General features: G+C 38.3%; 2 protein-coding genes across 2 annotated transcripts; both read right to left on the bottom strand.

Moving 5' to 3' along the window:
- Positions 1 to 764: 764 nt before the first annotated feature.
- Positions 765 to 4078, bottom strand: LOC147603222 (drimenol cyclase drtB-like). Its single transcript, XM_086796712.1, has 2 exons — positions 4061 to 4078; positions 765 to 1805 (listed from the first exon to the last, which is right to left on the bottom strand). The coding sequence occupies exons 1-2, from the start codon at positions 4076 to 4078 to the stop codon at positions 765 to 767; spliced, it is 1059 nt and encodes a 352-aa protein (XP_086652838.1).
- Positions 4079 to 22495: 18417 nt separating this feature from the next.
- On the bottom strand, positions 22496 to 22990 carry LOC147603221 (secreted RxLR effector protein 78-like). The gene has a single exon (XM_086796711.1). It carries the CDS (start codon positions 22988 to 22990, stop codon positions 22496 to 22498), a length of 495 nt encoding a protein of 164 aa, XP_086652837.1.
- Positions 22991 to 23561: the final 571 nt, after the last annotated feature.

Below are 23561 nucleotides of genomic sequence, written 5' to 3'. Positions count from 1 at the left end.
ATAAACAAAGAAACAAAATACTATTTTCCTCCAACCGATTAGTCTCGACCTACTCTTGGAGGTGCCGAGCCTTTACACACACACACACACACACACACACACACACACACACAACCATACATACGCACACACGCACATACATTATTTTTTATATTTTTAATATAATAAATATAAATGTACATATTTATGATATGTTTATAATATAAATTTATATTTACAATAATCATGTTTGCGAGTATAATAGCTAAGTGACCTAGACTTCCTAGAAAGTTTTCCTTCCAAATATTGAATATATATATATATATCTTTTTTGAGTGTTGGACATAAATTTACAATTTTATTCTTACAAAAGATTAAAATTTGCTTAAATTTTAAATAACTTAAAGTAAATCAAAGCACTATCTTCAAAATATATCAATTTGTTTGTACTTGAATCATCTTTAAAAAAACCATGTTTATACAATGCTTTATTTTTTTATTATTACACAAATAGAAGATTCTAAAAGAAACAAAAGTTTGTAAGATTTAAAATATTTGAATATACAAGGAAAGTTAAAAAAATAATTTATTAGTTTATTTGAAAAAAAAATCAACCTGAAAATTTAAGATTGAGTTTTCAATTAGTTAGTATGCTCAAAGGAAGAGCTTAAGTGTGTAGATGGACATGCAAATCGAAATTTGATAAAAAAACTAAAACTTGACCTATTTTGGGAGTTGACAATCAACCAAAACTCAAATTTTGAACTCTTTTTTTTTTGGCTTATCTAGTTGTTATGATTAAAGATATTGAAGTAGACTTGCAGGATGTTATCGTTGCTCACAAATTGAAGCATGTGGTCCAGGACTCTGTGAATGGTGTTAAGGTCCACCTTGCCAAACTTATGGAGTACAGATAAGCCAAGGGAAGTGGTGTCAAGATCGTGTGGTGTGTCGTTGTAGGTGCACGCATCGGAAGAATGGTCTGTGCTGCAGCGCCCCGAAGCAGGCCTATTGATATTGATGAATTTGATGAGGCCGATAGGAGGAGGAGGGGAGTGCATGGGTAGAAAGCGTGGGTCGTTGAGCAGGTCGGCCATCACGAACTGGGAGAATTGATCTTGGATCCGGATGCCATCAGAGGTCAGGGATGGGTGCCCAGCTCCAGCGTCGAGAAGAAAGCGTCCCGCCCACGTGAGAGTGGCGCGCCGACCCCGACACTGGCACACGATCCGCCTCACTGTGTCTCGGCCGGGAGACTCATCATCATTATCGTCTCTCGCGCCCACCGTATGACCACCCATCCCTAGCGACTTGGCGGCCACTACGTTCTCAAAATCACAGTCGATGAAGAAAGTTTCCTCGGCCTTGATCCTTGCCTTGGCCAGTACCAGCTCGAAAAAACCCAATGAAGGTTTTCGCATACCCTCCTCCGCGGACGTGAATATGGCCTCGAACTTGGAGAATACGGCAGGAAACTCGTCCTGCAGCCGCCGCTGCTCCTCCATGGACGCGTTGGACGCGCAGAAAAGCCTTAACCCACTATCCTTCAGCATGTCCAGAAGCTGCAGCATTGACGGCACAGGCTTCATCGCTCTTTCCAGCAGACACCTTCTGATTTCCGACTCCTGCACGGCGTTGTATTTCAACGCCAGTTGCCGGAAAGCCGCGTCTGACAGGATTTTCCCCGTCTGGTATTTATACCAGACGCTCGTGCGCAGCATGCGCTTGAGGAGCCTCTCTGGCGGAGCGTTTGCATCCTCAATGAGGGCGGGCTGTAGTAATACTCCGACAGGCACATTGCAAAATCCAGAGCTTCCAAAATTAGGCTGCAAGTTGAAACAGTTATTAGTTTGTGATTAATAAAATTCTATTTTCATAATTAAGTGCAAAAATAGACAATTTTCGACAAAAGAATTTAAATTTTTGAGCTTGTGGCAGTTTTAAAGAGGCCAGTACATCTGCGAGATGGGGGCTTTCAACTTCCATCGGGAAAGAATTTGTGTGGAGCTTCCCTCACATTAAGAACCAAGGTTGTATCCTAGAGAGAGAGAGAATTTTTGTGTGGAGCCTCCTCACATTTAGAAATAGAGCGAAGTTTATCTCTTTATCTCTATATCTATACAAAATTGTCCATAACCCCACCTTTTGGCTGGCGGTACTGCCAAAGCAAAGTAAAGGTTGGACCTTTTGGTGCCATTTACTTTGCTTTGGCAGTACCGCTTGCCAAAAGGTTGGACCTTTACTTTGTTTTATTCTATTGCCAGCCAGCAGTACGGCCAGCCAAAAGGTTAGACCTTTACTTTGCTTTATTCCATTGCCAGCCAAAGCAAAGTAAAGGTCCAACCTTTTGGCTGGCGGTACTGCCAAAGCAAAGTTGATTTGGCAGTACCGCCAGCCAAAAGGTCCAACCTTTACTTTGCTTTATTACATTGCCAGCCGAAGCAAAGTAAAGGTTCAAGGCAACTTACATGATGGTTACCTTGGACCTTTACTTTGCTTTATTCCATTGCCAGTCAAAGCATAATCATAGAAAAAAAAAACCAAGAGTGGAAGGGTGAGGCTTGGGTGAAAATTATCCTTTGCTTTTAGCTCCCCCTTTTGCAAATCCAGGTATTTTTATCTCTCTCTCTCTCTCTAGATCATAACTATATTTCAAATAAATCAATTTACATCATGAAGGTAAGTATGGATGCATGATTCCAAATTGTTAAAGAGTGAGTTTCCTAACCACACATGAAACAAACTTCAAGTAGGTGTTAGATTAGTTGATTTAATCGTATAGTTAATTTTTATTATTGTAGTTAGCTCTTATTCCTCTCTTTACTAGAGTTAGCACCAAGAATTCAATCAATTTGTTCCATAATAGCTTATAAACATTTCCTTGTATATATATCAATACCTTTGATGAATAGAAGCAGAGCGTGTGTTTATCAAGCAATCTTTTGAGCATTGTATTAACTAGTGGCTTGACCCATCCCTGAGACGAGCAAGAGTATTCTTATTTGTCGATCACAAATCAGTGAAGTAGAGAGAGGTGTTGCTCTAGAGTCCCAAGATCACGGGTTCAAGCCCTTATTGTTTTGCGAAAGCGATGGCACTCTCGGTGTGTTTTTTTTCTTACTTTCTAATTCCAAACAATTGAAAAAAAAAAGGAACGCTCATCTTTGAAGGGTAAGTAGGGATAAGCCTTATATTTGAAGCCCATGATGGGCCCCATGGTCCCTTACTTGCCAACCTATATATAAACACACCATGCTTGCCATATATATACTCCTAAAGCACTTAATTTCATTGAATAAAGCACCAAACTTGGCGTAAATAAACAGCCAGCATTTCAATCCAAAATAATATTGACAATCTCAACACACCTGAAGAAAGATTTAAAAAAATCTTCAGACAACTGGATTATCTATCCTTAGAAGCCTATACTCCTCGCCTCCATCTTGCAAAAAACATTAGCTAGTGCAAGATAAACGTTTCGTGCAAAAAAAAGAAGAAAAATAACAAAACCTTACAAAACTCATTTGGTGGATCAATATTTGAGACGAACGGGGTTTGAACAGGCTTGTAGACAGCAAATTGAAAAATTTTGTATTGTACAGTGCCTATGACTCGAAAATCTAACCTATCAGGCTTTTCATAGTCCACAAACATTACATGTACATGAAGTTGATCCGCGATCTTTTGTAATCTCAGACTGTAAATTCCAAGGAGCCCAAAGCTCTCGTTGTAGGGGTCTCGACCATATAAACCCAACAATAATTTGGGTTTATAGGGGTCTCGACCATATACACCCAACAATAATTTGGGTTCTAAAAAATAAAGATATTCCCTGTTCCGAAAAGAATGTATCAATAGCAATATAAATTCATCAAACAAACCGCAAAACCTACATAAAAAATAGGTTTCTATATACACTGTAAAACACCAGTGCTCTAGTCTAACAGTTCGATAATTAGAGATGCTATTGCTGCTTGTCCTTCCGAAAATGGTGGAGGGTCTACAATTCAGCCCCATGAATATTACATAGATTATGGAACACAAAAATACCTAAATTATAGCAATCTAAAAAAAAAATTACCTTCAATATCTTCGCCATCGCCATAAACAAATGAAAATAATCTCGTTGCCACCTCCATCCTAAGAAATATACCCCTGATATCAAATATAACACTCACAACACTAATAATTCACATAACACTTTAAGGTCTCCCTCTCTCCCTCTCTCTCTCTCTATATATATATATACGTTTAGTATTTTGTGCCAAGAAAGAAAAATAAATAAAAGAAAGCCAAAAGTAAACGTTTACTTATCTGAATGTCCAAAAATAACAAATAGGAACTCACCAACACCACCCATCCGCTATCTCAACAATTAGAACCACCTCTTGAGCAATGACGGGGCATTCTCTTTTGTGGATCTACATGGTATCTTTAGCTAAATCCAAGTATATTTATACACATGAATTCAATAATACCAAAGAGAGAAGCATCAATGTGAAAGATTGCATAGAAAGACAACATCGATTACACATGTTACATCATTGGAAATATTTTTTTCATTGATACAGATGTATCTATGATTGTAGTCTCCAGCGTTTGTAAGCTACTATATCAATAGATTGTTCTCTACCTTTTGGGCATAAATTAAATTTACATCTTGATTTCTGCCATTTGGAAAACCTCCTTGTAGACAACATTAGTTGTGAAGACTTCAGTTGAACCTTCTATGCTGCTTTCCTATTCCATATGATGATTTACACACACTTTCACTGCATCAGATGATCTAACACGTGACATAGCAACGTACAACTGTCCATCTATATTCGAATACTTGTGTAGCCAAGTAAAGTCGCAATGCACTCAATGTTTATCCTTGTGACTTATTTACTGACATACCAAAGGCTAACCTTACACGAAATTATCTCCTTCTCATGTTAAAAGGCAATTGCAGCATAGTAGGTATGAATGTTATCCTAGGAATAAAGACCCTATCTCCAATGTTGGTACCTGTAATGAATTTTGCTTCTATCACCTTTGAGTAAAATTGCTTGCATACCAATCTAGTAACATTACAAAGTCCCCATCGATCCAAATTGTGGAGCAACATGATAGGAGCATTAATCTTTAGAATCAAGCGATGAGGAGGGTAACCACCACCCAAGTTCAAACTGTTCAAGTACTCAATTGGGTACAATATTGCGTCGTTCTCGAAAGAAGCAACGGAATCAACACTGAGGTATTCTCTTTCAAGACCGGGCAATGCACTCAAGGCTAGTTCAATAACCTCATCAACCTGTAGATTTTGTGGTGCAAGTATAGCACAGTCTTTAAAGAAGCATCCATATTCCTCCACCCTTTCAAGATCTTTGTATACCCATTATACCAAACTTAAAATGGAGTTCCCATCACCACAATCAAATGTTGTTCTCTTTTTATCTATTCCTTCTACTCGAAAGTGATATCTGCATGACCAATTTGCCCCAAATTTACGATATTGCAAGCACAATTCCCAACTAGTCGATCATCTTCTTCTTGTGTCCATAATCTTGGCATATCGAGATCAGACGTACTAAGAAATTCAGTTATGTATACAAGTGATTTTTGAACAAGCCATCCCACTGCCATACTACCTTTAGGACGAGCTCTTTGATGAACGAATCCTTTAAGTGTCTTCATAAATCTCTCCAAGAAAAACATCCATCGGCGGCTATGGACAACCCCAGCCACCACCACAGCAACTTCATCAACGACATGAACTAGCAAGTGAAATTGAATGGTTAAAATATTGTTGGAAAGTATTTCTCAGCCATTGTAACAGCCTCGATGGTGTACAGGTTGGATCCACTGCTACCCTTCACACTTCGACATCATCCATTATGTCATCCACTTGCGATCCCCAAACTTCATTGTAGATACTTCCCTATCACTTTTGTAACCCTTTCTCTACTAATAGACCCCTCAAAGCTTATGTGGAGTAGCTCTTTGATGACTTCTCTTATGCAAGCATCTAGAGGATAGTGGTCCCCTAGAGATGGCACATTGTAGGTAACCTCCTCCATAGTTTCCACCTCGCCCACTGCTACCAGTCACACTTGGTCATCACCCACCATGTCCTCCTCTTGAGGGCCCCAAACTTCATTGCATCTACTTCCTCATCGCTTGTAACCACTATGGAGATCCTCATAAACCCTTGCTCTACTAATAGACCCCTCAAAACTTCTGTGGAGTAGCTTCTCTTTAATGACTTTTCTCGTTATGGAAGACGTTGAGGAGCACAATGGCCACCCTTGTCTTATCTTGATTAACATAGTCTTATTATTGAGCCATAAAAACACTTCGCTTTAGCCACAAAATTAGCTCAGTCTAGATTTATTCTATTTGCTCATAACTTGATGTCCAAAAGCCATGCAATTACTTCATTGTGTCCAATTAGTTTAAAACAAATTTGGGGGGTCCTTTTGAATGAAGCTTAGCTCATTTTCAAAATTGATACTTGTCAAAAATACAAAGAAAGCCAAAAAATAAATAGTTTTCAGCATACCTAACTTTTAGGGACTCAAATAATTGTTAGCTTTTACTCAATTAACATCGTATCCACATGTCAAATGAATCACATACATATAGAAGAATTATTTGTGAGTTGCTTAAAAATTATTTAAGAAAGTTATGACTTTGAATACACTCTCAATCAAGACTCTAAAAAATACACTTTTCAAGACACTTTTGTTCTCATACATTTTTTCAACTACTATCTCTTATGTTAAGTATAGATCACAAGAATGATTTCGTTTGAACTTTATCATTAGAGAGCAAGAATTTGTTTATAAAAGTCTCTAAAAGCCCAAAAGTGCCTTTTTCTCTACTAACACCACAATGAGTAGCTTGGTTTTTTCAAAACACATGGATTAGCTAGCAATAGGAATTTAGAAGAGTATTGAATTAGCACTCTATGCAAGTTACCAACACTATAAGATCATGAATGAATAAGTAGCCTTTGTGGAATGAAGGATTTGCAAAATGGAAATATTCAAATTTCATTACTATTTTCATGGATATATTTTCTACTACAAAGTGCATTACTGCACCATGAATGAGCACCAATTAGAATTGTGACAATAACAACAAACTGGGCAAGTAGAAAGGTGGGGGTAGAATGGAGGAGATTATTTTTTCCCATCCTACCCTATTTTCTTATATAATGAAAAAATTAGAGCCAATACTCGAGGGGTTCACCTAAAAAGAGTGAAGAACCCTGTGCAGAGAGGTTTACCTATGATGGTTTTGTGGCACATCACTATGCATATATGGCAAAGGTTCTGCAGGTTGTAGAGCCCACATGCATTGATGAGGCTATTGGAAATGTGTGTTGGGAGAAAGCTATGGATGAGGAGATATGGAACTGAGACTTGGGATTTAGTGCAATTGCCTGAAGGCAAGAAAGCCATTGGATGCAAGTGGGTGTACAAAGTAAAACATAATAGTGATGGAAGCATAAACAGGTATAAGGCTAGATTGGTAGCCAAAGGATATGCGCAGACATATGGCATTGATTATGAGGAAACTTTCAGCCCAGTTGCCAAGATGGCAATAGTGTGAGTTGTGATAGCAGTGGCTGCGTCAAAGAAATGGTCTTTACATTAGATGGATGTAAAGAATGCATTCTTGCATGGGGATTTGCAAGAAGAGGTGTATATGTTATGGCCACCTGGTTATGAGGATGTGTCACCCCGAGCATGTTTGCAGGTTGAAGAAAGCCTTGTATGGCTTAAAACAAGCACCAAGAGCATGGTCTGACAAGATTTTTGAATATCTTGTCACTATTGGCTTTCATGTAGCCAATGCAGATTTCTCGCTATATGTGAGACACGGTGATAGAGGGGTTGTGCTTGTTGTCATCTATGTAGATGACTTGATCATTATGGGGGACCATGATGCAGAGATCTTTGATGTAAAGACCTTGCTTAGACAGAAGTTTGAGATGAAGGATCTGGGGGAGCTCAGATATTTCTTGGGCATTGAGGTGATTAGGTCACCACATGGTATTGGATTACTGCAGAGACAGTATGAATTGGACATGTTGTCCAAGTATGGTATGATAGTCATACCATACTTGGGTTGTCCAAGTATGGTATGATAGGCTGTAAGCCTATCTCAGTGCCATTGGATCAGAATGGCAAGTTGAGTGCAGATTCAGGAGAGATTTTGGAGGATCCTACTATGTATAGGCGCATAGTAGGAAGCTTGATCTACAACATGACGATCACCATACCAAATTTGAGCTATGCTGTTGGGTTGGTGAGTCAATTTATGCAGGCTCCACGAAAACCGCATTTGGATGCATTGAGATGCATACTGAGGTATGTGAGGTCTACTTTGCATTGTGGACTATTTTATGAGACTGGGACAGAGATATGTGTACATGGGTACACCGATGCTGATTGGGCTGGTAGTATCTCGGACAGGAGATCTACTAGTGGCTTCATGTTTTCTTTGGGGAGTGCTACTGTGACTTGGAGCAGCAGCAGCCTATGGTTGCTCTATCCAGTACAGAGGCCGAGTATAGAGAAGCTGCTACTATGGCAGCATGTGAGGTAGCTTGGTTGAGAAAGCTACTTTGCAGATTTGAGTCTATCAGTGGATAGACAAGTTGTCATTTTTTGTGACAACATTAGCAGTATACAGTTGGCTAGGAACCTAGTTTTTCATGCTCGTACGAAGCATATAGAGGTCCACTACCATTTTGTCAGAGAGAAGGTCTTGGCAGGAGACCTTGACCTTGTTTATGTCAGCACACAGGATCAGGTAGCTGACATCTTCACCAAAGCATTGGGTACAGAGAAGCTCCGCAGATTCAGGGCTTTGCTTGGTGTACATCAGATGGAGTTGAGCTCGAGGGGGAGTGTTGAGATATTGAGCTCATCTAGTGAGTCAGTGGGGGGACACTGATGACCCGCCTGGGGGATAGGTCCCACACTTACACCACTCGCATGGTTGGTGAGATCATGGGTGATATGCGGCCAGTGGGATGACAGGCTGTGTGACAACCATTCTAGAGACTGGCATAGTTATAGCACCAGCTCATTTAGTTAGGTGCACACTATAGAGAACCCTTGTATGTATTTGGTTGAGTACCTTTCATATTATGTGTACTCTTATCTTGTATATGGTGTGTTGAGTGTTGAGTAAGGAAGAAGATTTTCAGCCTCTCACCTTGTGTGTTCTCTATTAGGGTTGTGTGAGTGTGTGTGTGCTTGTTGCAAGAGCTCAGGCTCTCTTCCTCTCTGCATCTTTTCAAGGCATGAGTAGAGTTTAGGGGAGCTAAACGACCAGGTATGGACTCAAGAGTGACCAGACACTAGTGAGAGTGGCCATGCATATGTGAAGAGCTGACTAGCTAATAAAATTGTGGAGTCGTTGTATAAAGCATCCCGAATTAATTTTGGCTGGGGTTGGGAGGAGAACCAGGAGCTCTCAGCACCCTTGCATTGGAGAAGAGAGTAGTGCAGCTGAGGCTACCTTTATATTGGTATTAGAGTAGGATGGTCAGTAGCACCTCATGATTTCACCTTATGAGTGTTACACACTGTGGCTATGCCGACCACCAATTTTGCATTTGAACCAGCCGTCCAGTCGACACCTGAAAATTATACAATCGTCGCCAAGAGACAATAAAATCTTGCATATGGTAGCCTATGCATAAGAGAGGCAACCACTGTTTTCTCGTGTGCCTTCGCTTTTATTGGAGTTGTCGACCAGCAGTGTTGCACCATTGTCGACACAATAGCCACGAGCTTTTTGGTGTGGCTATTGTCTAGTGTATGTTATATTTCAAAACAGTGCCCAGCCTTGTCTGCAACAAAGTCGAAGCACAGAAGCGCAGCCGGCCAGTTAAACTTGTGACTTGTCCAAGTTGCCGGATTCCGAACAAACGCCCCATTGTAGAGAGCACTACAGCTTCACCAAAATTCAAGAAAAAAAAATTTTGCAGAAAGAAAATCAAAGGATTCAAAGGTTTATACCGTATAAAGGTTAGAGATTGTCCCCACGGTGACTTAAGTGGAATTTTGAGCCTTTTTACGATGATCAAGAGATGTTTCGCCAACAACTCTCAGCTTTTCATACCGCACACTGGTGATTTCACTTTGAGCTAACAATCCGGATGCTTTTCTAGAGCTTGGACTTGAGGTTGGTCCTTATGTTTATTTTGTAACATCGCATTGAGAGGGTTCAAATGGAATCTAATAACCCTAATGAGTCTTTAAGTGGAGATCCCAGTTGTTTGTCAGACATGGAAAAGGTAGTGGCCGATCGTGATGTCACGATGACTGATGATGATCTTCTTGATGGAACACTAAACAATTTAAGGCTCTAGAGTCTCGTATCTTGGACATTGAGTCCAAGTATAATAAGATAATCCTCTTTATTCAGGAGATAAATGATAACATGCAAGCTTTTATCATTGTAAGTGCTTTAGTGGGAGGGATGCCAGTGACTCTCGCCCGAAGGAGATAACATGAATGTGAGTACATCTCACTCCAGAGATGTTGGTGCTATTTTAAAAGATCTGAAACCTTTGACTTTTATTTAATGGAAAGAAGAAGGAACGTAATAAGGATCCGGTCAACAGTTTTTTACAAAAGTGGCAGGATTTGCATCGATTGTGTCACACTCTAAAGGAGATACGCACGCTTGAAGCGAGCTTAACTCTAGGAGGTAAAGCATACAAGTGGTGGATGAGCTTGGAGTCCGAAAATCAGCCTACTACATGGGATGAATTTGAGAGTGCATTCGTGAAATAATTTCTTCCACAAAATAAGATGGATCGTAATTGGGAAGCATGGGATAATTGTGAGATGAGAAATCTCACATTGACTCAGTATATCTCCAATTATTGAGAAGTCATTCTCAAGTTGAAAGGAATGGTCAACTTTCAGAAAACTCGTGAATTTATTCATCGGATTAGACTGGAAAACTTTAGAAGAAGCAATTAAGTTTGCTCAGATTTTTGAGGACATTGTCAGAAAGAAAAAGCATGCACAGAATGCACAACGGACATCTAGTGTGTTCGAGGGTTCCAACAATCAAGGTCAAAAATAAAAGAAAGGGACATCTAGTGTGTTCAAGGGTTCCAACAATCAAGGTTCCGACAATCGAGGGTTCCAACAATCAAGGTCAAAATAAAAGAAAGGGACCTAACCAAAAGAATGACCAATCTAAGAAGTCTAAAGGTCCACAAAAAATTTTGAAGCATGAAGATTTTGAAAGAGCTAAAAAGGAAAATTTATATTCTCACTACATGGAAAAGGGTCATAGTAAACTACAGTGTCCTAAGCTAAAAGAAAATAAGAAGAACCAGTGTGATCAAAGAAAGGAAAAGCAAGTGCACACTATTCAAGTGCTCCCTCTAGATACGTCTCATAAGTTTAAATAGGTTCAAGTTTATCATGTTGATTCTACTCATGCATGTTGCGTCAGGTCATTGATGTGGGTGCCCACATTTGGTTTGAATGCATAGTCACAAGGTGCGAGTTATGATTGATGATAGCGCCACACACAATTTCTTGAACTATACTTTAGTTAAGAAATTAAAGTTTTTGCAAAGTCCAAGTGATCATTAGTATGTGGTTTCTTTGATTAACGGATATGATAAAGATGTCTAGGATAGAGTAGTTGAGATGCATTTGGATTTTCAAGTTATGCATATCACTCGAGTGGATGTGATTCTAGGTCATGAGTGGTTATATAACATTGGTCCATCTTTGTCTAGAAGTTATTTGCATAATTATTTTGAGTTTGAAGTACATGGTAAGAAAGTGCGCTTGGAAGGTGAACATGGTGTACCCTCCTCACCTCTTATATGCTCTATGTAAATCGCCTTGTACAAGATAATGAAACAAAAAACATCTTTTCGTGTTACATGCTTCTTGATGATGTCATTACTTTTTCTACATGTGAAAACATAACTAGTTTGAGTGAGCATAGTGTTTACATGACTTCCTTTCAATCTAAGCATGTTAACAATAAAAAAATTAATGAATCCTTAAAGAAATTGTTACAACAATTTAAAGATGTGTTTCCAAATGAATTACCAGAAGGATTACCTCCTGTCCACAATGTTGAGCATCTAATGATAGAAAAGGACATTACAATGTGGTAGAAGATGATTCATTGAGTTGCATGCCCATGGTTAACAGGTTTTTTACTCAAATCATGAGTGATTTTTTGGAATCACTTAAGGGGAAGTGTGTTGATGATCCGCATTATGCCCATGTGTGGAGAGTCATAGAGAAGAGGGATCCCTTGACTACAAATAAAGATAGCCACGTTCACGAGACAGACACTTCCACTAGCGGTGGTAAGTCTCAAAAGATGTCTCAAGGAGACATGTCACTTACAAGTGATGAAAGAAATTGTTGGAAGAATTTTTCCATCGATAAAGGTTACCTACTTTACAAAGGTAGAGTATGTATACCTTCCAACTCAGACATTAGGTGCCGTATTTTATATGAATGTCATGATAGTTTGAGTGTTAGTCATCCTAGAATACGGAAGACATATGCACTAGTTTAAGAGACAATTTTATTGATCTGCTTAAGTAAGGACGTCCAGGACTATGTCTTAAAATGCCAAAAGAGATCCCAAATGGCAAGTGGGAGAGTACCTCAATGGACTTTATAGTTGGATTACCTAAAATGAATAGAGGCCGCCATTTGGTTTGGGTGGTCATGGATAGGTTGATTAAAATGTGTCGGTTTATTCCGACAAAAATGACAGTGACTACACCTCAGTTAGCAAGGCTACTCATCATTGAAAATATATATCCATTATATGGCTTACCTGCCGATATAGTTAGTGATACAGATACAATGTTTAATAAAGATTTTTGGCATGCTGTGTTGAAGAGATTGGATACCATGCTAAGTATGAGTATGGCTGATCATCCTCAAAGTTATGGTGGTGAAACTGAGAGAGTCAACCAAGTCTTGGAAGATATGCTATGAGCATATGTAAGTAAAAATCAAACCAATTGGAAAGAATATTTACCCATATTGGAATTGGCTTATAATAGTGCCAAACATTCAATAATGGGATTTAGTCCATTTATATTGATGTATGGTTTTCAACCACATGAGCTGTAGTGGTGGCCCCATGGGACTCAAGAAATAAAAGATACAAAAGGTTAAAGATTTTCTTCAACATCACCAAGAGACGATGAAAATTGCGAAAGATAATGTTAGGAGAGCACACGACCGTGCGCTAAACATTATGCAGACAAAGATCATATACAAATCATCTTTGAGGAAGGTGATAAAGTGTTTTTAAAGGTTTCGGCACACACCTAAACTTTGAAAATGGGGAGAAGTCTAAAGCTATCTCTAAGGTATTCTGGTCCATTTACAATACTTAAAAAAGTAGTTAGTGTTTCTTATAAGTTAGCTTTACCAAAAAGCTCTAAAGTTCATCCAGTTTTTCACATCAGTATACTGAAAAAGAAGTTGGGTGATGATGATAATCTCATCAGTCAAGAGATCCTAGTAGAACTTATTGAACCCCCATCCTTACCACATGAACTAGAAAAAGTCTTGGATTTCTAAGAGAAAAGAACTCGACACTCTGTACAACACCAGTGTTTAGTCAAGTGGAAGGATAGACCAGAAGAAGGTTCTACCTGGGAAAAGGTAAGCACACTCAGAAAGAGGTTCTCAAATTTCATTTTCGAGGAAAAAAACTCTTCTTAAGGGGAGAGTAATGTCATGACAATGGGATTATTAGGAGCCTAGAGAGCTTGACCTTTCGGGCAAGGTACGGGCAGGTTTAGGGGAGCCAAAACGACCAAGGTATGGACTCAAGAGTGACTGGACACTAGGGAGAGTGGTTTGGCACATGTGAAGAGCTAACTAGCTAATAAAAGTGTGGAGTCCTTGTATAGAGGGTTCGGAGTTAATTTTGGTAGGAGTTGGGACAAGAATCAAGAGCTCTCAACACCCTTGCCTTGGAGAAGAGAGTCATGTAGTTGAGGCTGCCTTTATAATCTATAAAGAAAAAGGGGTCATTTTATTCATGAAAAAATCATAGGTAAGGGGTTTTTTTAATACACCTTGAATGCACGTGATACATAGGTAAGGGGTTTTTTTAATACACCTTGAATGCACGTGATACATAGGGTTTCTTAGTAGCGCACCCCCCAAGAGTCAATATTTATAATGATATCAAGAGCTTATAAAATACAACTTCCTTGTGCTCAAAGATTCGTACATTAACTTTATGCATTTGGTTTTAGATTCAAAGTTAACAATGGTACTTAGTCATGATTTTCTAAGAGGATAGGGTATGGCAATTCTTTTCTAATAACTCTCACAAATAACAAAGCACTCTTTTGGGAGAAATGGTTATAAAAGTATCATCATATCCTTATGCATTATAGAAAGCATCATCATATCATTCTAGATAATAGAAAACATAGCCATATCCTTATGAAACATAGGATCCTATTACATTTACTTCTTTCACTCTCTCCTCAACCACCATGACCAAACAAAATGAAAAGGCTAAAGACCACAACCAAAGCCTCATGCCTTGATTTCTGAATGATGAATCCTTCACTAAAACTTAATCAATGGTAGCCTTGGAGTTGCAATTAAGTTCTTTCAAGGCTTGACTTGGTACCATAGTTAGATTCATGAAGCCTCATACATTTTGTTTTACATAGTGAACCATCCACTAGACATTAACAAGTGGTAGACTTGGAGTTTGAATTAAATTCTTTCAAGGCATAACTTGGTACCATAGACAGCTTCAAGTCTCAACATGTATGCATAAATCTTCAAGGCATAAGCCATAAGCAATGTGCTTAAGCATAACACATACGGTACATATAAACTTAGGCATACACATGGGCATAAACATACATTCATGCAAAAAAATTACGTAAATGATTATGCATAAAGTTTTATTGGGGAGTATTTTGCCTCCACTTTCGATCTCTTTCAAAAAGGCATAACTACAACAAAGAAATATTATCGTCACCTCTTGTGATATTTGACCAATAACTACAACAAGCTCATCATGATATCATGACTTTCTTGCAATCCCAAAGCCCGTTATGTATCTCTTAAGTATAAACATTAAGACTTGTAAGTCAATATTAGGTAATTTGGAAAAAATCTCACATTTTGGGAATCAATTACTTTATACAATTTTGGACATATCTTAAACATACTAACTCCAAATTTGTCGGAGATCATAGATTTAGATTCTACTCTTCAAGATCTTTCGGATGACATGTCACATGAGGAGGTTTTGACAAACTTTTGGACAAGTTCACCATGCTCCCATTTTTCAAATGGGAATGGGATTTTTCCCAAATTATCTAATATGGTGTTTTGTGATTAAGCTTAATTTTTAGGCTTTATGAATAAGATTATTACATAATACATTAGGCTATGTGTAAGCATTATGTATCAAGATAATGCACATGTTTGTGTAGAAAATATAATCCATGTCTATGCCTTAGGCATAAGGCTATGTGTAAGCATTATATATCAAGCTAATGCAATGCACATGTTTGTGCAAAAAATATAATCCATGTCTATGCCTTAGGCATAAGGCTATGTGTAAGCATTATATATCAAGCTAATGCAATGCACATGTTTGTGCAAAAAACATAATTCACATGTATGAATTATCCATTGTATTACTCTCACGTAAAAGACATGTTTATTGCATAAGCCTAATACACAATCGTAATGCAAACAACCTATGCATTCCAAAATTGGTTAGGTATTAGCATCATGCATCATGGTAAAGCATAGAACATAATACATATGTGTATTACTCTCATGTAAAAGACATGTTTATTGCATAAGCCTAATACACAATCGTAATGCAAACAACCTATGCATTCCAAAATTGGTTTAGGTATTAGCATCATGCATCATGGTAAAGCATAGAACATAATACATATGTATATGTCTTATGCATAAGTATATCAAATGGCATTATGAATAATGCTTATGCATATTCTACTCCATTAATATCAAATATATAACGAATTAAACACTACATAAGTCTTATGAGATCTCGGGGGGGGGGGGGGGGGGGGGGGGTCACTCACAAAAAATGTGAATATCACGTGCGTTCAACAGAAGCGTAATTTTAATTTATGAAACTTATAGAAATATATTTACATAAGGGTATGATTTAAATTTTTTTCAAAAAAATTTACAGATTCATAAAGAAAAGGGGACATTATATAGATTAAAAAATTTACAAATAAGGGATTTAAAATATAGGCCTTGAATGCACGCGATAGGGATATTTTACATATAGTGACTCCCCCGAGTATGAGATGCTTATGCATACCCTGTTTCTTTATGAAATGAATGACTCATAATTATTTATTCACTCATGTAAGCATAAAGCTATGGCAAAACATCTAGTTACAAAGCGTAAACATTAACGAAGCTTCATAAATAAGCATGCATAGAGCTTGCAAACCTAAGAGCATAGTATATGCACTATTCTCTAACTTACAACAAAGAAATAAACCCAATCTTGCACAAATGTAATGAAATAAAAAATATTTAAAATAGAGGATTAAAATCTAACTAATTAATTTGATGGTTGGGCTAGTAAAATAAATGGCTCCAACTCTTGGACGAGCCCTTGAAAATACAATAATCAAAGGAAAAGAAAGTTAGAAAGAGGATGATATGAAAAATAAATGAGAAGGAAAGAATAAGAACTCTCTTTGAGAGTTGAAGGAGAAGAAACTAGGAATAATTCAAAAATGACATACATGGTTAGTGAATAAAACTTGTTAAGGAAGAAAAGGAAGGGCAATCACATTCTTGATATCAGAGAGGGATGGACGATTAGATGAGGAGAAGCAATGTCAAGGAAGAAGAAGTAGATGAATGAGCATTCAAAATAATTCTTGCCTAAAGAAAGATGGGTTTAGGATAAGTTTGTAGTCTTGTTATGTTCATGGATATGGTCATTGATTGGGTAGCAAGAATAACCAAAAACTAGCTATGAACTATCCAAAAAGATGTGCCAAAAACCATTGTTTCTCTTCCCTCTCTCATATCTCTCTAAAAGCCAACCCATTCGATTGCAAAATGTTCTTTCTGTTTATTCACTTTATTGTAGTGAAATTAGCATTCTCCTCTAGGATAAACAATAACTAAACAACTTAATTAAGAGTAGCTCCTCTAGGTCACATGTGCCTAAAAATTTAAAAATGATAAGTGTTGAATTCAATGCCCATTAAATCCTCAAAACCCAATTCTATTACACGTTCGTGTTTTGCAAGAGTATTCAATTCAAAGTAAAACTTTGTCATATGTACATAATAATATTAGTAGTATATTCTAATATTATAGCCTATATTTGTAACTTTAAAAAATTAAAAATGATCTCATAAAAATGACATGAATTGAAAGGTAGTTTAAATCACTACATTTCAAGTAAAAATCAGAATTTTAAACATTGCATGTTTCTTGACACACCTATTTAATATGCAAAATTGCCCAACTTTATAGGTAAAATAACTTTTCAATTTTTGGACTAGATACCTCTTCGAAGGTGCAAAAATGCAAAAAATCTCAGTCTTAAAAGAAAATAAGCTAGCCAATGAGTCCAACATTTTTTATTTGACTAGATGCTATTCCTATGGTTTGATGATTTCAAAACAAAAGGAAAGAAAACATTTAAACTCTAGCAACTCAGTTTTTTTCCTTAAGAAATCTTAACTTGTTTTACTAACTTATTGATTTAATTTGACATTTTCAAGTAAAATTTCCACATTTTTACTTGATTTTCTAAAAAAGTTACTAAATGCCAACCTTCTCCATCTATGTGTCACTTATTTGTAACCTGCCATGTTGTTAGTAAAGGAGAGCGCCACTTGGCAAGAGGAGGAGAGCCAAAGGGAATTTTTTTAATGAGTCATTTTCTCATTAAATGAGTCATATATATATATAGAGAGAGAGAGATAGATAGAGAGAGAGAGAGAGAGAGAGATAGAGAGAGAGAGATAGGAGAGTGTCACATTTTCAAACTTTTTAAAAGGAACGGTTCTTTTCCACAAGCCTAGATGCATTGGGGCTCACAATTAGTTGTCACCATCAAGTCATTTGCACATTGAATGAGTTTCTTATTGAAATATGCAAGTGAATGGGTGTGTGCAGGAACAAGTCCTTACCTAGAGATTGTAAAAGGGAGTCCATAATTGAGTGGGTAGCAGCGAAAAGGTGAGAAGAATCTAATTGATGAGAGAATCAAGGGTAGCATCATGAATGAATATAGGGGTGTGGAAAGGTTCTAGGAAAAGGTGCCCCCCCCAGATGTAGGGGAGGTGGCACAAGTCAAGGAGAAATCAGTGGTGGGGAGTGGGTGATTGGCACCTTGTGGATGCAAAAGCTATAAATTGAGGCATTGGCCTAATAAGAATAAGCTGGTTTTTGATTATCCATGCCTACATTATGCTATTATACTAATTGTACACTAATCTTGCTTTAATCACTTTCTAATTGCTTGCTAATCTATTAATTCTTGCATTTGATCTACCATAGCCCATCACATTGCTACAAATTCAACTTGGTATCAGAACCTAGCTTAGCATTCAGCTGTTGTTTTAAGATGCTAATAGCCTTATAAGCCATTTTTTACTTTATATGCACTACCCACACTTGGTGGAGCTTAGATCTCTCCCTCCACACAGCTCCATTGCCTACAAAATTCACACACCCTCTAGCACCTAGGTGTGGCACCTCAAAAGCTCAAACCACCTACGAACGCAGGTGGGAGAAAAGTGAACATCTAGCCGCACACTTGAACAAATACAAAAGGATCAAACAACAACTTGCAACCATTGGGAAGAAAGTAGAAGATGATGAGGCACCACGTAGCAAAAACCAATAGCCAAAACAAGTAGTCCAAAGAAACCATCAGCAAAAACAAGCGGTCAAAAACTATAAGGTATAAAATATAAGGTCCCATAAACACTAAAGTACCACCTAATCAATTAACTCTCTTTAACTAATTACTTAATACTTCCCAAAAGTTTGCACCCATATTGCCAAGGCTTTGAATAAGCCATATGCTCTTGATGTCTCCCCTAAGGACATAAGCCTTTGAAATTGTGAATTTCCCCCTTTTCTTCTCAAACTTTGAATGCTAAAATGCTTCTTTTTTTCATTCCCTTTACTTCCTTCATCCGTATCAACTCACCACTTCCACCACGTTGAATATGTGTAGTGGTTTACACACATTTTTCAATAGAGATTGTTTGAGTGTGCCTATCTTGTGTCTACATATCATTAGTGTGCTAATTTTCATTATGGATTACCTTGATTACTTTGAGCCTCCTTCTTAGATGTGCCAATCATGTGATTAGAACTAGGCTTAGGTAGGATTCCGAGTTTCTTAATATGGTATCAGAGCTTGGTTTAGCTAAGCCTTGCTAGATTAGTGTGTGTTTATTTTATCATGGTTTGTGTGTGTGTGTGTGTGTGTGTGGGTGTGTGTGTGTGTGTGTGTGTGTGGGTGTGTGTGTGTGTGTGTAATCGCACACTCATTATCATGTGGAGGCTACACCAATTGGATTGTTGAGAATATTATTGCTGCTTATTACAAGTAGGAGAGCTTCCATAATCAAATTTCAATAAGAGAGTTGTTGGAAAATTATTTTGGGTATGGTTACAATGGCTATTTCCATTTCTTGCTTACAATTTTATGCTAAGATGCTAATGGATATGGGTAAATTGGGAGAGTGCTTCAATGGGAAGAACTATGTCGATGCAAATGTTTTGGTTGTTGGTTAGTGCTCATGGATTTTGAGCATGTGTTGGTAGGTGCCATGAGGATGCCATATTTTTGGGTGCACAAATGTAGTTCACATGAAAGCTTGGCAAGAAAGCTTTGTGGGAGAGAAATACTCTCTCCAATGAACCAACAGGAAAGACCATGAGTCACTTTAGCAGCCTTGGATTAGGCCAAGAGTGAATATGTGAGGAGGCAGTTTGGAAAATTGTAGCAAAGTGAAGTTTTTTTTTTGGTAAGATTAATGATGGAGCTTCAAAAATAGTGCACACACAACTCGAGACCATGGGATAAGCGAGCTGGGAGTTAAATTTACACACGATAGTAAGGGAAATTTGGCGGCATGCTTCGTAAAGGGACTCAAAAACAGAGAAGCCTGAGAGAGTCTGCACATGAAGAGCCGCCCAAGAGGGATTTCGTTTGCCTTGGCTTTGGCAAGGACTTCTCTTGCTTTGGCCTGCCTTGCGATTCCTACGGAAGCTTTCCCTCATTCAACCGAGACAAAAAGGATATGTAGAATAGTGCCCATCCAAGTCCCTTAGACTCATCCAGCGAGAGGTCGAAGACAAGGTGTTCATCGTGGGGGCTCAGACGGTGGACAGTCGTGCTCTGAGGACCCGGAGAAGAGAGCGTGAGAAGGCTGGCCTACAGTAGAACCAAGAGAACTACATAATCGAGCAAAAATCTCCTCTACAGAAGCTCCAGTAGCACCATTTGTGGTAGAAGTAACATCCTGCATAAAGATGGAGGAATTAGAGGTCATAAAGGATAAGGAGACATTGGAAAAAGATCCCACCTCAAAGGATCAGATAGATAGATGTGGAGGAAGATGACACATTTGAGGAGGAGCCACCGCCCCCAAATTCCCTCTTGCTTATGTGGAGAAAACAGAGGAGAACCTTCTCATGCTATATTGATAACAGTGGCAGCAAAAAGAGAGAGAAAGAGAGTGGCGCAACATTTTTTCTTTTCTTTTCTTTTTTTGAGAAAGTGTAATTGAATTAAAGAGAAAACTGAACCAGCTACAATGGTCCCTCAGGAAGAGGGAGGGATAGCCTCAACAACAGACAAAAGAGATTACAACATAAGCATATTGAGATACATCTTGAGCCTAGTTTTGAGTAGAACAATGGAAGGATGGAACTCCATTTTTGCCATCTGGTATTTTTCTGAAGTTGAGATTGGGTAGCCAAGGGGTCCTGAGCTTCTTTCATTTTCAAACACAGCAGCTCTCCTGAAATCTTCAAGTCAGACTTCTATAGTTAGAGAGGAAAGAGGTTTCCATCAAATAAACTTGCATTCCTATTGTGCCATATGAACCACATGGCAACACCCCTCCAAATGTTCCAAAGGGGAATGTCAAGATGCTTGCAGTTACCCAGCAGAAACTCCTGAATTCCTATTTCGTATGCACCTTTAGGCTGAACTGCCTGCTGCTGTAAAAGCTGAATTACCTGTTCATTCTCTTTGCAGTTGAAGAACAGATGAAAGATATCCTCTATTGGACCTTTACATCTTACACATTTTTCATTGAGAGCCTTGGAGCCGGTCCAAACTCCATGATGTATAATGCTCCACAACAAGAAGCTATGTTTGCTGGAAACTGGAAATGCCCACAAACATTTAAATCTATATGTCCACTGTCTAGAGCTCCAATTGACCCTCCATTTCTGGTTAAGTTTTCTCTTTAAATCTTCACACACTCCACCTTTGACCTAAAATTGAGAGAAGATTGCTTGAGCAAGCCTGCTTGTAGTACTTTTGATTTGAGAACCTCCGGGAGGTATATGGAACTTGCTCAGCACTTTCTGCAATCTTTCTATGCACCATTTAGCATCAGCAAGACTGATATTGAAGTCTAGCTGAAGATCAGCAGCTTCCTTGATTCTCTGATTCTTGAAGAAGCATCCCCAGGAGAGTATTCCAGCTTTATAACACTTGTGAGCTTTCCTTTTCAGAGAGAGTTTACACTGAACTGCAAAAAAACCAAACCATGGAGAGTCATTCAAGAAAAATGAGGGTTAGTCTTCAGATCCTTTGTAAGTACCCAGTTGGGACTTCACCTCTATCCAGGCATTCCAAAATCTGTAAGTTAACTTGGAGCCAACAAGGACAAAAGGAGCAGGTGAGAGAAGCAAATCTCTCACTGTCAAAGTTGGTCCAAGCTTTGTAGGATTTTAGCTTGAACTTGTGAATATCTCTCTTTAGCAGAAGTGCCCAAAAGTCATCCGAATCTACTGCCCTTTTAATCCATTTGCTGGCCATTTTGGTTGCTATCCTATCCAAGTTGAGCAAACCTAGCCCCCCTTTTATCCTCGGCTGACAGCAAGTGTCCCAGCTGACTTTTGGTATTTTGGGATGGTCAAGATCACCACCCCACAAGAATGATCTGAACATTGCAAATGCTTTTTTAATCTGATATTTAGCAGGTTTCCAACAAGAAAGGAAATAAATCAGAGAAGACATCAAATAATGATTAAGTACAAAAGACCTAGAGGACAGTGAGGTTTGATGCTTTTGCCACTTGAACATCTTCTGCCTCAATTTATTAAGTACCTAGTCCCATCTCTGATTAAGGGTGACTCTGAAGCCCATAGAAATGCCCATAAAAACCAATTTTGACATGATTAATGACTGACCCACTAGCCAGATAGAAAATATCCAGACATTGCCAAAAAGTTTCTACACACTAAACATCATTCTTCATCAGAGCATTTGTGTCATCAGCAAACTGCTGTATACATAGGTCCTTGCAAGCCCCTGGGATTTTTATTCCTGTGATCTTACCTTGTGCCATGGCATCCTGTACAAGCCATCCCAATGCATCTGAGCAAATAGCATATAACAGAGGAGCAATAGGACAACCCTGTCTGATAGATTTCCTAAGGAGGAAAGCATCAGTGAGTTCCCCATTCAAAGCAATTCTTGCATGTGCATTACCAAATAGAACTGAAATGAATTTTATGATGAAGAGTTTCCCAAAACCAACATCATGTAAGGACTGAAAGATGAAGTCCCATTCCATCCTGTCATCATAAGCCTTGTCATAATCAATCTTGAAGAACATAAATATTTGATCAGTTTCATCTGCATGCTCAATTTCTTCCCACAAACTGATAATTGCATCAAGAATAAATCTACCTTTTATAAATCCTTTTTGCTCAGGCAGGATAATGTCTTTCATAATGGGACTTATCCTTCTAGCTAGAGAGAGAGAGAGAGAAGATTTTATATGCAGAAGTCAGACAAGTTATTAGTCTCCAGTTACCTAGGTCCTCCTTCTCCCCCCTTTCATGTATCAGTTTAACCACACCAGTGTTAACAAAAGTAGGGAGGGCTCCTAGCTTTAAGGCCTCTTGCCAGACTTTAAGAAGATGAGGGATAAGAAATTCTTGATAAACGTGAAAGAACTCATTGGGCAATCCATCAAGACCAGGTGATTTACCAACTTTCAAAGCGGCGCAACAGTTGCCATGTAACCACCCATCATTTTCTTTGTGATAAGATAAGTACGAAGTCTTAAAACGTATTTCACGCGAAGGAATCTTTATATCAAGCCCCACACAAGGGGTATGTTCACATGGAAGGTTCACATTACTCATGCACTCATAATTATAGCATGCAATTAAGCATTGCCTTGTTCACATAAATCTTTTATTAGACGGTTTTTTTGGAATGAAGACATGGTTGATGTATTTGATGCCATGTATGATGCATGTGTTTTGGGCATGCCATGTGTGATACATCCACAAGAT

The sequence above is a fragment of the Cibotium barometz genome, chromosome 64 (assembly GCF_041138505.1).
Source record: "Cibotium barometz isolate CiBa-2024 chromosome 64, ASM4113850v1, whole genome shotgun sequence".
Lineage (NCBI taxonomy): Eukaryota > Viridiplantae > Streptophyta > Polypodiopsida > Cyatheales > Cibotiaceae > Cibotium > Cibotium barometz.
This window is presented reverse-complemented; position numbering and strand designations above follow the sequence as displayed.

Excerpts from the sequence above, each read along its gene's own strand:
- LOC147603221 (XM_086796711.1), bottom strand. The coding sequence starts at position 22,990 with ATGAAAGACATTATCCTGCCTGAGCAAAAAGGATTTATAAAAGGTAGA.